This window comes from Xyrauchen texanus, chromosome 48 (assembly GCF_025860055.1).
Source record: "Xyrauchen texanus isolate HMW12.3.18 chromosome 48, RBS_HiC_50CHRs, whole genome shotgun sequence".
Taxonomy (NCBI): Eukaryota; Metazoa; Chordata; class Actinopteri; order Cypriniformes; family Catostomidae; genus Xyrauchen; species Xyrauchen texanus.
In genome coordinates, this window is record NC_068323.1 from 9,186,778 (window position 1) to 9,200,867 (window position 14,090).

A 14,090-nucleotide genomic window follows, 5' to 3' on the forward strand; every position below is an offset into this window, starting at 1 on the left:
TAGGCTAATGCAAATACTAAAAAGAAAACAATTGCTACAGGAAATCATGCAAAGAGGAAAGTTAAAAATGACTGTAGGCAAATAAGTCTATATGCACGCAGACATGAAGGTGCATGCGTTGTGAATCAGTATGGGACTTTATCACACTTGATTAGTGCCTCACCTTTGTACAGTGCCCCGTAAATATATCACATGTATAGTATATGGCTTTGGGGTGGTTAAAGACTACTTTAGTTTAGAAACGATTGCTGATGATGAAGTTAAATGACAGAGGAAAGAGTAATAAATACACACTGATATCTATAATATAAACCTTTAGTGGCCCCTTCTGAATATTTTTGAATTACAGCATGACTACATTCAAACAGGGCCTACAGAAGAGCATGTATATAATACAGTTTTATTGGCGTAGTTATGGTAGGCAAATACATTAACTGAGCCTAATGTGTCTTTAAACAGTATACCATAATCACACTGACTTAAGTTTGATTAGAATTATGATCTGATATATTCTAATCAGTTAAATCGATAGGCTACATATTTCACATACAGATTCAAAACTAATCAGGGTGTGGAAGTGACAAGGAGGTTAGTGATAGCAAAGTTGCAGTTTAAAGAGCTCATTCCCTGCATACCGTACAGGTCAAACTGTCTACTGGCTGTACAGTTGATTGGGTAACGCTTTATAACGTTCATAAAAAAACAATTAAGACATTTGTTTTTGTTAGATGGTCTGAATTGACACGAAGGTCACTTTTGCTAATGTGTTTCTTTATAGGATGTTGGTTGTTGACATATAATATGAAACATATGTCCATGAACTTTTTTTAAATTCAGTGTCAACATTTTTGGTTTATATTTACAGAATCGAAACTGTATATTTTATGTTGTGTAACTAAAAAAATCCAAACTTTTTGCCTACACTAGCTCATTTAAAATGGTCCTGGGGACTGACAAATGAATTATTAAATGGACAAAAATTACGTTTACTTTCTCTATTATAAAAGGATATAATAGCTGCATGTAGGCTATAATAATTAAAGAACAATTGCAAATGTAAAACGTTTTAGATTTATTATAGCATGTGATGCCGCAGATTACTGTGTCCACTACCCATATATTTATATTTAAAGCAAAATTCCAGGTTCAATACAAGTTAAGCTCAATCGACAGCATTTGTGGTATAAAGTTGATTACCACAAAAATGTATTTTTCTTTCAAAAAAGCACAAATCTGGGTTACAGTGAGGCACAATGAAAGTGAATGGGGCCAATCCATAAGCATTAAAATACTCACCGTTTCTTTTTTTTCTTCTTGTCCCCAATTCCTAATGCACTCTATGTCCTTGTGGTGGCGTTGTGACTCAAAGTAGCCTCATGATGTAAATTCCCCCCACTTTTCCTGTGGGTGGGGGTTGTGCCTTGCGCCCCCAAGGGGAGGGAAACAAAAGAAAATGTGGTACCTACACGTATAGACCTCAAACCGGGTGGTGGAGGGTGAATCTCAGTTGCCTCCGCGCTTGAAACCGTCAATCCGCGCATCTTATCACGTGGCTTGTTGAGCGTGTTACCGCGGAGACATAGTGCATGTGGAGGCTTCACTCTATTCTCCGCAGCATCCACGCACATTATTGCGACCACGAGGAGGTTACCCCATGTGACTCTACCCTCCCTAGCAACCGGGCCAATTTGGTTGCTTAGGAGACCTGGCAGGAGTCAAAAATACTCAGTTTCAAAAGTACAGATGCAAATCTCAAACAATGTGTGTTACCATCCTTTCAGTTTGATAAAATTGCCTACTTACCTTTTCATTGTAAAGTTGTATCCAATTTTACAAATTCTTTGCCATGACGACGTAACACCCTTAAAAGACTGTAAAAATGACGATTTAAACAACTCCACAGTTCAAAGAATACACATGTTTTAACAGGAAAAATGTAAGTGTTTTTATAAAGTTACAAGATTCACATTTCTGCCTTTAAACCCTCTGAATATTGGCCCCATTCACTTCCATTGTAAGTGCCTCACAGTAATGTAGATTTTTGCTTGTTATAAAGAAAAGGAGGGACGAGTCTAAATACATTTTGTGGTAATAAACATGATGCCACAAATGTTGTAGATTGAGCTTAACTTGCGTTAAACCATTAATATTCCTTTAAGCCTACAGAAACTACTGCTCTGCTAAACTTAACATACAGTAGTAACTGTTTACGTTTCTATGTCTATCTTAACACAGTAAATCTTGAATCTTTGGGAATTACCACTAGAATTGATGTCCATGCATAAATCATGTCTATCAGGTTAGGCGTGCCCCAAGGCTCTGTGCTTGGCCCTTTTATTTTTCGTTCTAATCACTATTTGATGCTTTCCTGTTAATCATTACCGTAAATAAGGAGAAATCACCACACCCCTTTGTTGAACTGTATATAAACATCCCTGGCTCTCTAAAACCATTAAGGAGCTGTCAACTGTGTTTCCAGTTTAAAGCGCCAGAGCCACAGGCACAGAAAATCATGACTCAGACAATGACGCGTAAGAACTTCTCTAGCTCCAGCTCTCGTCCCTTCTCCTCTCACTCGCTCACCGGTGGATACTCCAAGCGCATCTCCGTCGGCACTGCGCCAAGTGTCTATGGAGGCGCAGGGGGGTCCAGCGTGCGCGTCTCTTACGCACAGGGCACCAGGAGCGGTTTCGATCTGGCCAGTGCGCTCGGCGGCGGCGACACTGTGTTCGGACATAACTTCAACGAAAAGTCCACCATGCAGAACCTCAACGACCGTCTCGCCAATTACCTGGAGAAGGTGCGCTCCTTGGAGAAAGCCAATGCGCAACTGGAGCGCCAGATCCGCGAGTGGTACGACAAGTCAGCCCCTGTCAGCAAAGACTACAGCCACTATTATGCCATCATTGACGATCTCCGCAAAAAGGTGACTCTTACAGTAATCTTATAGATCTACATAATATCTAAGCTAAATAAAGTTGTGCTCCAATCAAATGAAACTAAGTTTTGGTTTAGTATAAGCACAGTATGGCAGATAATCACTCTCCAAAGTCCATAACTGTCAATTGCATAACTGTTATATTAAATCATTATTATTATAACAATCAAGAAATGTGTGTTCAACATATTACTAAAGATAGAAAAAATTCAAGTGTTCTTATAAAGTGGAAAATTAAGGATTTTGGTGTTTTTATGATCCTATACACAGTAAAGGAATCTAATAATAATGAAACGGAGATTATAGTTATACATTCATATTTACTATATATAAACATATATATATATATATATATATATGAAATAGAAACTAATTTTAGTTTTTTGTACAATCATACAGACTGCATTGGGTCCTAATTAAACTAAAACTAAGATTAAAGGAGGTAACCAATTTATGTGTTCTTATCAAATGGAAATTGGACTTTAGTTTTATTTTCGGTATGAATGAAAAAAATGTCAGTGGTATAATTAGACTTTAAACTTTTTTATCAAGTGTTTGGTTAACCATCTGATACTATAAATAATATAATAATAATGAACTTATGCATACGTAATTCAGTTACAAAGCCGATTTATAGGTCTATAAGACGTACGTCAGAGGTTTACACTGTTCAAATCTGTTTGGTTTACCTTTGTAAGTCAGATATTAATCTTCATTGTCTGCTTGTCTTCTTTAGATCTACATCGCCAGCCAGGACAATGCCAGAATTATCCTTCAGATCGACAACGCCAAACTGGCAGCCGAGGACTTCAGAGTCAAGTTAGTACAACAAACAAAAACCTTTCCTTTCCAATTCGCCTGCTTAATAGAGGTGGAACTATTTTAAGTTTGTACTTTGCTTAATAGTCTTATTTTGAGTGATTACATCAGTCTAAGTATGTCTGGGGTGGGGTTTCGGAGGTGTATTATTTGGGTTGTGCTTTAAGAGCTTGTTAATGTCACTCCCAACCTTTTAAAGGACTGTAGACGCTTGTGTTTGTCTGGGTTCCTCACCGAAGTTTTTCTTGGCCGTCTCAGGTATGAGAACGAGTTGGTCATGCGTCAATCCGTGGAAGCGGACATCGCCGGCCTGAGGAAAGTTCTGGATGAGTTGACCATGAACCGCTCTGACCTTGAGATGCAGATTGAGGGTTTGAAGGAGGAGCTGGTCTACCTCAAGAAGAACCATGCAGAGGTGAGGCCAAAAAACGTGAAAGCTTTGGATTTTTGGCCCTCTATGGCAGGGCCAAACTTGGCGGAATGGGGTCAGATCTTTAACTAGCGATCCACAACACCAACAATCTTTCCAAAACCTTTTCTAAAACATTTGGTGTTGTTTTGAGGGCACCTATATGCTAACGTAACAATAACGTCCCAGTTATTGATCATTTGTTTTACCATTAGTATATATACAATTTTAAATGTAGTCTTTCTCCTCTGGGGAAAAACGGACCAAAAATATCGATGACGTCATCTTGCACTCAGGGACATATCCAAAGTTTTATCTAATCAAATACTCTCTAGAACGAGAATGCCCCTCCCCATTACCACTGCAGCTGATCAGCAGTAACAAGCAGGAAACTATGTTTCATAGCTCTGACATAAATGAAAGGCTATTGGCTGTTTAAAAAAGCCCCTCAAAACTTCCCACCCCAACTTTTTGTTTCAACAGTTTTACAGTTTATACTTATGCAATACAGCTCTATAATGAAATGGCTATATTGCTGCTTTGTAGGAGATGGCAGCGTTTCGTGCACAAATGGCCTCCAGCACCGTAAACGTTGAGGTGGACGCTGCACCTCAGCAAGACCTGGCCCGTATCATGGAGGAGATCCGACAGCAGTACGAGGGCATCACAGAGAAGAACCGCAGAGAAATGGAGGCCTGGTACAAGGGCAAAGTAAATGCATAAAAAAATTCATAAGGCACACTCACATGTTCTTAATTAACTAGTCAGGGATAACCAGAAATGGATGTTGACTTCCGATCTTTTCCCTTGCAGTTTGACGAACTAAACAAGCAGGTTTCCGTCAGACAAGAAGACCTCACAATGTCCCGAAGTGAAATCAGCGAGCTCAGGAGAACGCTGCAATCCCTGGAGATCGAACTTCAGTCTCAACATAGCATGGTATGTTTCGCTTTCTCTTTAAAAATATTAGCTTTAATTAAATTGATAAAACATTTCCAGTACTATCAGCAACCACTAGATGGAGCAATACTTGCGCTTTTAAATGTAGCCCCACCCCGTTTTCTTTTCTGCTTAAATTTGTACCAGCTATGATCAATACTGTGTAAAAATGTCCCACTAGAGGGAGCACTATTTGCATTAATAATATTTCAATAAAGTTTCTTTCACTTTAAAATTTGTACTAGTTTTAATTAAACTATGAAACAATTTAGATAGTCTAAGCTACCACTAGAGGGAGCTTTAATTGATCGAATATGCATCGCCGGCCCTTAACTGTTGTTTTACACCCTTATTTGTTCTAGCGCTGATATTGACTCTAAAAACACTTCCCACTAGAGGGAGCAATATTTGCGCTAATATGTGTAACCATAACTTCTAACTCTCGTTCTCTGCTCTGATTGGACAGAAAGCGGCTCTGGAGGGCACACTGTCAGAGACTGAGTCACGGTACAGCCTTCAGCTCAACCAAATGCAGCAAGCCATTCACAGTCTGGAGGCGGAGCTTTCTCGAATGCACATGGACATCGATAGACAGGGCAACGAATACAGACTGCTCCTGGACATCAAGACCAGACTAGAGCTGGAGATCGCAGAGTACAGAAGACTTCTGGACGGAGAGGACATTCAGTAAGACATATACTTTATTGTACAATAAGTGCATACTAACTAAGCCTTGGCGATAACAATAGTTTGTTAGCTTAGAGTAGATGCAAAGAGCGCCCTCTACCAGGCAATAAGGTATATAACCACTTTTGTTTCAGGTAGTATGTAAATACAAAACATATTGTCTTTCTAAATATTGCATATTTGTGATGTCAGAAATGTCATTAAAAAAAAAAATGTTTCCAGGAGACAGACCATCAAGGTTGTAGAGATTGTAACTCCCCCCAAACGTAAGTGTTATTCTACTGTTTATATGTGTACGTTTGCATGTGTGATCTATATATATATATATATTTATACAATTTATTAATATATTAAATATAAAATATGATATGTTGAGGACAAAATATTTTACACTTAATATTTAAATAAAAAAAATATATACAAATACAATATATAACATTTATAAAAAATATTTTTCATAGTTTAGAATTGTATTGTATTATTGACATTAATCATTTGTCATTAATTATGTGTTATATATATATATATATATATATATATATATATATATATATATATATATATATATATTTATACAAAACTATTTAATAGTTTTTTCCCTTAAATCAACTGCTTTATTATGAAATTAACATTATTCTCTTTGGAAAGTGATTATGGGATGGTAATGCATCTGTGCTGTTTTTAACTTATTTTCTTCATCTTTCCTCTACAGATGAACCAGTGGTGACCAAGCGCGTGCGCACAGTAATCGAAGAGGTGGTTGACGGAAAGGTTGTTTCTCGCACTGAGGATGTCGACGTCGAGGTTGTGAAGAAGTGAAAACAGCAACAAAGACAACCCTAAATGGCGGCATATATTTTCGGTCTAAATCTGATCTAAATTATTCCTGTTTAACACCTCGTATATAGCGTACAATCTAAAATAAAAGTGCAAGCTGCGGAATTGAATGTGTGTTCATTCTTCATTTCATTGAGGAGATCCAAATATTGTTCACAAACAACACTGTATTATATTTGATTCGATGTATCTCACAAGAGCCAAAAAATGAGTGTAAAACAAAACAGTCTGTACAAAAGTCATACAATCGCACTCACAGACATACTGTACCAACACACAAACACAACTATAATATATACAAAGGTATACCTAAACAATTCAAAAACGTACTAACAAAAACAACCACCGTTATCTTTTCAGAACACTTTTAATATATAACATCATATTTACAAATATTTCACATATGACACTATGTAGTTAAGAGTCCCCCCCCCCCGCAGGTGTCTGTATTCGACAAAATGTCCAACATAAATATAATTAAACAGCATATTTTTCCCCATCTCACAATTACAGTATAAATTCTACAGTAGCACAGCGGATAACCGCGTTGAGTTGCAAAGTGCTGTCCTTTTTTCGTTGATTTTTTTCTTTAAATACAAAAATACCACCACTTCCAATGAGACATTGGTAGTAAATATCTATCTGCTGCGCTATAACGACGTACACTGAAGCAAAATCTGCTCACATTCAAAACGGTGGGCGAGATTGGTCCTTGATGCCAAATAGTTTACACAACGGCACCGCGAAACATTGTACAACGTACTTTAGCTCTTTATCGACCAGAAGTGCCATAGAAGTCATGTTCGTAAAATGTTTATAAACAATTGAGATGATCTGGAGCGTCGCGTTAAAAAGGTAAATGCTCTGTCAGCGGCGTAATTCAAAAACATTTGTTCCCTCAAAAATATGGAAAATTATAACTTTACGTTTCACGATTACGCACCGTAAAAAGTTATTTAAGGTGAAATTAATTGGGCCTCATTCATGAAACACGAGAACAAATTTGTGCAAATTGTTCGTAGAACCGTTCTTGCGTAAATTGCAGCATTGACAAATTCCATAAGAACGTTTTACGAACAATTTACAATGAGATTTGTTTTGCACTTTTCATGAATAAGGCCCAATGATCATTACTGGCTAAAAGTGCAGATCCACAAGGGTTAGTAATATTTTGGCAAATTGCACCTGCACTTGCGGTGAATAAAACTTTATGAGATCCAGGCCATCATCTGTGTTCTACAGCTGCAGAAATGACCACGTACACATGATAGAGTATATTGTTGGCAGTAGCTAATATGTAACCAGTAAGATAAGAGATAGTCCATGATACGCATAATCAATGATAAGCAGTATTTCAATTTGTACTCTTTAGGGAGTGGAGCAGAGATATTTCTACTCGGTGAAGAACGTGAAATATAACCTTAAGATGATCCATTGCTTGCAATAAAAGTCAGGAAAATTTTAATCACAAACATGGAGGAAATAGATGAGACAGTATGATGATTTTCACTGCCAAAAAAAAATTACAAAATAAAGAAATAATAATAAGATTTTAATCAGAATTTTCCACGTTTTCCAGTAATAACAAACAAACATCTAAACATAATCAAAACATGATAAATTAACTTTAGAAGAAAAATTACATCAAATATTAAAGGCTTGTTTCAGAAAATAGCTCTATGGCTGGCAAATAGCTTTTTTTTTCTTCTTTTCTTGTTTTAAGCATAAACTCAACAAAGTTGAGCGAAAAAAACAAGTGACTATTTTGCCATTAGGTTAGGAAAACAAGTCTTATTATCTCGTGCAATGTTAATCCTCAAATTACTTTCTCTTGTTTTAAGGTGTTTAAGATATTTGAACAGGAAAGCAAGATAAAAATGCTAATTTGCGTGTTCAAACTGACCAGAGGGAACGATGGACGACTTATTGAAAATTGTCATTCTACACGTTAACGTCCAAAATACCTCTCGATTAAAAGCGTTTCCAATCTCAGTCAATGAAGCAAATGTGAAATTCACAGCTTTACATTTCAAATAAAAACCTTCTAAGACCCTGCTGACATGGATCGTAGAGCTAAAAAGCTGCCTGTGGCATATTTAACAATAAAGACGACAGTTATTTTGCATACTACTCATGCCCTCGCAATAAATAGTCAATTATTCAAAGCAGCCCACCAATCGGTTTGAGGCAAACAGCAGTGAAATTTGGCAGCATGACTCATTTTCGACATAGCTGACTCAAAGCTGGTGCCTGTTAACTTCAGTAAATTTAGAGAGAACTGTAATATTCCAAAGCGCAGAGGCTAAAACTAATTGTAAAAGCTGAAGAGTTCGTTCAGCGGCTGACTGCTTTCGTTGAAATACCTCAGAGAAAAACTAAAGTTATTCAAACTTAAAGCTGAAGTGTGTAATGTTAAAATACTTTCGCTTACCCCAACTCAATATGCAGAGACAACAAGCAACAAGGTGCTTTCAAAACATTCCTCTGTTCGTTTGAGCATTGGTTGACTCGACCAATAGCGTGAGTTTGGGGCGAGACTATCTGTTTGTTTGACCAATGCGAGTGTTTGAAAATGTCATTACTTCTTCAATGCCGTTTGGTGCCACTAGTTGCGCAGAAGTTACACACTTCAACTTCAAGTTTTAAACGTAACAGTTAACACGATAACAGACACAGTCAGGACAAAAGAAAGGGGTAAGCACCCGTTGTTTTTACGTACATCGTTTAAAAAAAAGAAATAGCTAGGAAAACGTAAAAAGTTGTCGTTAGTTGCGAAAGTTCATTCTGACACGGACTGTGGCTCATTTCAGCTTTTGGCACGAAAGCAAAAGCAAGTTTCTTTTTATTAACAGTACCTATTAATCAGTTACCTGAAACTTTAAAAAAAAAAAAACGAAAAATCCCCTTAAGTCATTGTTTGTCGTTGTAAAGTGCAATAGTGCTTTTTCGACTGGATTCTAGCTTGCAGGCGGCCTCGTCCAGCAGGGGGAGATAGCGAGCCGAGCGCAGTTCTCACTGGCAGTAGTTGTAAATCACAGAAGAACCTCAGCAATACTGAAGGGAACCATTCAATCTTCCTTTTCACTGGGAGTTTCAGTCTCAAATGGTTTTACGATCTCCTCCTCGTAAACTTTCAGAATCGCTTCGCAGACGAATCGGTACTGGCTCTGGAAACACACACAAAAATGTTGGACATCAAGTGATTCAGTTGCACTATAATTAATAAAATATTGTTTAAGCTTAACAGATTGTTAATGGACCATCTTATACATATTGCTAATAAAAATAGTATCAACAGGCTAAAATCTAGAGCTGTCAATTTAACGCATTAATTTAGTGTAATTACATTTAAAAAAAAATGCTTTAAAGAAATTGATGAAATGAATCATGCCTCCTGACCCTTACATAATTTCCGTAATAAAAGTACATATTTTCCTACAATCAGAGCTATTCAAAATAGAAGTGTAATGTGTTTTTATGAACAGCGTCAGCAGTGGGCAGTCAGCGCACTTTAAAAGCCTCAGAATGAGAGCCGCTCATACAGGACGCGTTCTTGATAGCTGGGGCGAAGCCCAACGTAATGCAGAGATCTCGAAATGTGATTTTCCTGTTTCAACTACATTTACCTTGTGGCATTTTATGACATTGCAAACCGGTGAGATGCTCTAGAGGCATTGCGTTTATGTACATAGAGCCCGACAACTAAATATAGCGCAGACGGAACGCAAAAATGGACAGAATGAAAAACTCAATTGCAAAACAAACAAACATAGTATATTGACTTCTAATATGCATTTATATACTGTATATATAATTAGCTTTTATTTTAAATTATATTTATTTCTTTTTTCAGCCAATAATGGTACATGCAAGTAATTGTGATTAATTAGATTAATTCATCTGCATTTCATGTAATTACAGTCATTCGATTTAAATTTTGAATTCATTGACAGCCCCACTAAAATCACGAGTTGCACTTGACTCGCTAGTTTTGCGAAATTTCCAAAAATCAAGGTTTTTATTCGGCCCAGTTGGAAAGATAGTTGCGTTTAAAAATTCCCAAGCTGCTACAATGATTTTGAGGAAGATATGGCAGCTGGATTTGCAAAAGTTCACCAGGTTATTTGCATCAAAACTGTTAGTATTTTTTTAGTACACACAAAAAAAAAAAAAAAAGGTTGTTTTCCAGGAATGTTTTTCTCTCACACAAACACAGAGGCTGAATTTTTCCGCTACATGATGTGTAAACGATCAACAACAACAAAAATTTTTGTTTTCAACCACTGTTTTACATTTACTTTGCATTAACTAAATTTTTGTATTTTAGTTTACGAAAATGCTTTTAAATAGTTTCCATCTTTGTTTTAGAATACGATATTAACTGTGCTTGGGTCAGGCAGTCCCTTCTGCACAGTGCACGTGACTCGCGGACAGTCTGCTTCTTTACCCATGCGCTACCCGCAGACTGCGCCAAAAAAAGTATCGCGAAGTGGTCGTTATGCGCATGATTCAAACTCGTTCATACGGGCAAAACAGTATACTTTGAAAGGCTGAGCGCTTGACCGTGCGCGATACGGAACTGCACGCGGAAAAATTACGTTTACTCCTAGCCTTGATTTGGAAAGAGGACCAGACTGATAGTCGACAAACACACACACACACACACACACACACATATACTCACAGGAGTCTGGATCATCATAGCACGCTGGTCTCTCATGGTTCTTACGATGTCCAAGGGATACACCGACTGCCCGTTCTCTATCAGACACATCGCTGTCTCCATGGTGATAAGAACGCCGGTGCGACCTATCCCAGCGCTGCAGGAGAACGGGGAGGGGCCAATGTTACTCTGTCATGTTATTCTGTAATAGTCGATATTAAGATTTCCTTGATGTGCATTTCAGATTGCAATATGTTTATTAAATGTTGTGGTGATGTTGTTGAGACATTACTGACCTGCAATGAACCACCACCGGCTCATCTGTGTCGGTTCGTTTGCTGCGTACATGACTGACAAAGTTCAGGAAGTCTGATGAATCATCCGGTACGCCGTGATCCGGCCACGCCAAGTACTGCATCTGACAAATGTGTCTCTCTTCGTTACTCTGTACGCAAAATACAGATAGTTTAATAGCACAATCAAATGAATATGTGCTGATCTACAAAATTATGGAATAAAAGCAGGACAGGTATGCCACCTCCAGGTGTGTAAGGGTCAAATCTCTGAGCAGGTACGCGGAGTTCCCTTCCTCCGATACACATGTCACCTGGAAGCCCCCGTAAGTGCCACTTGCAGAAAAGTTTGGCCAATATTGATGACATTTCACCTAAAAGAAATATATTTGCTGACATGTAATATTTATATTTTAATATCTTATCTACTGTGATTTTATTGGTTAATATACTTTTTCCCCGCCCACACAGACTTGATGATGTCAGCAGAGAGGAAAAGCCATTTCAGTGACTTAAGATGATCTAAATAAAATTATTTGTTTTCCTTCAAATCAGGCACAATAAGCTCAGGATCACTGATTAAAAAGTATATATGGTCTATTTTGCGTTCATGTTGTCGTAAATGCATCTAAAAATATATCTATGCTACATTTTCCCTGCAATGTGTGTGTGGACATAGCGTCTTTTTAGTTTTGCAGTAGTCATACCCTGCCGCGTTCAACTTGCGTTGTGAGCATGACCACTAGGGCGGCGCTCTGTTCCCACACCATCTCCCAGAAGTCAGAGCAGGTACCAGGAAGAGGCCCTTGACAAGCGATATATCGCTTTATCTCACTTTTACAAGGAATCTCCATCTACATATACACAATTACACATATATATATTTTATATACATACTTGTTCATTGGTTACGAGGAGATCTTTAAGAAAAAACGAACAGAAGAACGCTCACGTTTATATAATTTGCATTGATATAATCATCCGCCCCCTTCAATACAACTCGAGTGGCATCATCTGTGTTATAAAAGTCAAACAGTTCAGAATTTCCAGAGAATCTTGTTAAGCATTATTTTGTCAAATATAAAGCAGGTACCGGTACTCACATGGAGAAATGTCCCGGTAACGATTTTTGGAGACATTTTGCGGTAATCTAGCACATGACATGGACATCCCAGGCCGTTTCCTGTATAGTTGCTAGGGAAAGAAAAACAAGCGTTTACATTGAAGCTTAAGTTATGGGATCCATAAACAATTTCTAACTATATTTAGACTCTTATGAGCTTGTATGAAGCACATTTCTAAGCAAGTCTCATTTGTGCATGTATGCAAAAACAACATGAACTTAACTTGAACTTGATGCTGTTTGTTTATATTTGCAGGAAGTTTGTCTCATTAAATCCCAATTTTATTGTCATTAATAAACATAAAGAAATGTAGCTCAAGCTTAGTACACAAGCTCATGACATAAAAACAGCAGACTCTGCAAACAGGAAATAATCAAGGAAGCTTTAAAAGAAAACAAATTATATAACTGGTGTCTACAAAACAAACTCGATATAAATACTTGAAAAGAAGCTCAAAATGGATCTTTGGAAAAAAGGTAGACTCTTTTGTAAATATAGTCTATCAGTTTTATTCCCAATGTTAGATAATGGATGGATAAATGTTAGGTAACTTACATCGAACTGTGCAAGAACCGTACCGCTGCACAGACCGTCTTTCAGCACCTGCATGGAGGATTTCAGACTGTCGGCCTCGGAGTGAGTCTGGCCGAGACCTGAAGTCTCAGGAATGTACTGGAAATCCGGTTCCAGATCCAACTTCTCCTGCTCTTCATCTACATCATAGATGGCTGAAGAAGACAGAAAAAGAGACGGCCTAATAGATTATATTTCATTTCACTGAGTCAGCACTTGCTGACAGACAGACAGGTAGAGAGATAGATTGAAAGACTATCTGTTTAGCTAGACGTCTAGACAGCTAGACATACATACAGACAGACAAACAAACAATCTGTGTATCCATATAGACAGATAAATTATCTGTTTAGATATATAGACAGACATACAGACAGAGAGATAATCTTTTTAGATAGATGCCTATGTAGACAGACAAGTAGATGGATTATCTGTTTAGATAGATAGATGTCTAGATAGATAGACAGACAGACTGACAGATAATCTGCCGATCCGTCTAGATAGACAGACAAAGACAGAGAAATAGACTATCCATTTAAATATAGAGATAATCCGTCTAGACAGACATACAGACAGACAGACAGATACACAATCTATCTATCCATCTAGACAGACAGATAGATAGATAGACAATCTGTTTATTCATCTAGACAGACAGACATTATCTTTCTATCCATCTAGACAGACAGACAGACAATCTGTTTATTCATCTAGACAGACAGACATTATCTGTCTATCCATCTAGACAGACAGACAGACAATCTGTTTATTCATCTAGACAGACAGGCATTATCTGTCTATCCATCTA

At 37.5% G+C, this 14,090-nt stretch overlaps 2 protein-coding genes across 5 annotated transcripts in view; one reads left to right on the forward strand and one right to left on the reverse strand.

The window, feature by feature from the left end:
* Nucleotides 1–2,457: 2,457 nt before the first annotated feature.
* On the forward strand, nt 2,458–6,733 carry LOC127639866 (keratin, type I cytoskeletal 13-like). Of its 2 annotated transcripts, none has more exons than XM_052122165.1 (8): nt 2,458–2,926; nt 3,675–3,757; nt 4,016–4,172; nt 4,713–4,877; nt 4,980–5,105; nt 5,572–5,792; nt 6,015–6,058; nt 6,505–6,733. In XM_052122165.1, the coding sequence occupies exons 1-8, from the start codon at nt 2,513–2,515 to the stop codon at nt 6,609–6,611; spliced, it is 1,317 nt and encodes a 438-aa protein (XP_051978125.1). In that variant the 5' UTR covers nt 2,458–2,512; the 3' UTR covers nt 6,612–6,733. The 2 variants fall into 2 exon arrangements, with proteins under 2 accessions (XP_051978125.1, XP_051978126.1); XM_052122166.1 differs by having other exon boundaries at nt 6,018–6,058.
* A 325-nt stretch (nt 6,734–7,058) lies between these two features.
* The window catches only part of ptpn4b (protein tyrosine phosphatase non-receptor type 4b), a 37,300-nt gene continuing 30,268 nt past the window's right edge, over nt 7,059–14,090 (reverse strand). For all 3 annotated transcript variants that reach the window (XM_052122396.1, XM_052122395.1, XM_052122394.1), the window contains exons 20-27: nt 13,265–13,437; nt 12,689–12,779; nt 12,538–12,599; nt 12,293–12,439; nt 11,831–11,959; nt 11,589–11,737; nt 11,314–11,449; nt 7,059–9,796 (exon numbers count right to left, since the gene is read on the reverse strand). In XM_052122396.1, the coding sequence (XP_051978356.1) occupies nt 9,698–9,796; nt 11,314–11,449; nt 11,589–11,737; nt 11,831–11,959; nt 12,293–12,439; nt 12,538–12,599; nt 12,689–12,779; nt 13,265–13,437 (986 nt within the window). In that variant the 3' untranslated portion in view covers nt 7,059–9,697. The remainder of the gene's footprint in view (nt 9,797–11,313; nt 11,450–11,588; nt 11,738–11,830; nt 11,960–12,292; nt 12,440–12,537; nt 12,600–12,688; nt 12,780–13,264; nt 13,438–14,090) is intronic.

Excerpts from the sequence above, each read along its gene's own strand:
- LOC127639866 (XM_052122165.1), top strand. The coding sequence starts at position 2,513 with ATGACTCAGACAATGACGCGTAAGAACTTCTCTAGCTCCAGCTCTCGT. Across the intron at positions 3,758-4,015 it reads GCCGAGGACTTCAGAGTCAA|GTATGAGAACGAGTTGGTCA; the intron begins GTTAGTACAACA and ends TGGCCGTCTCAG. Across the intron at positions 6,059-6,504 it reads GATTGTAACTCCCCCCAAAC|ATGAACCAGTGGTGACCAAG; the intron begins GTAAGTGTTATT and ends TTTCCTCTACAG.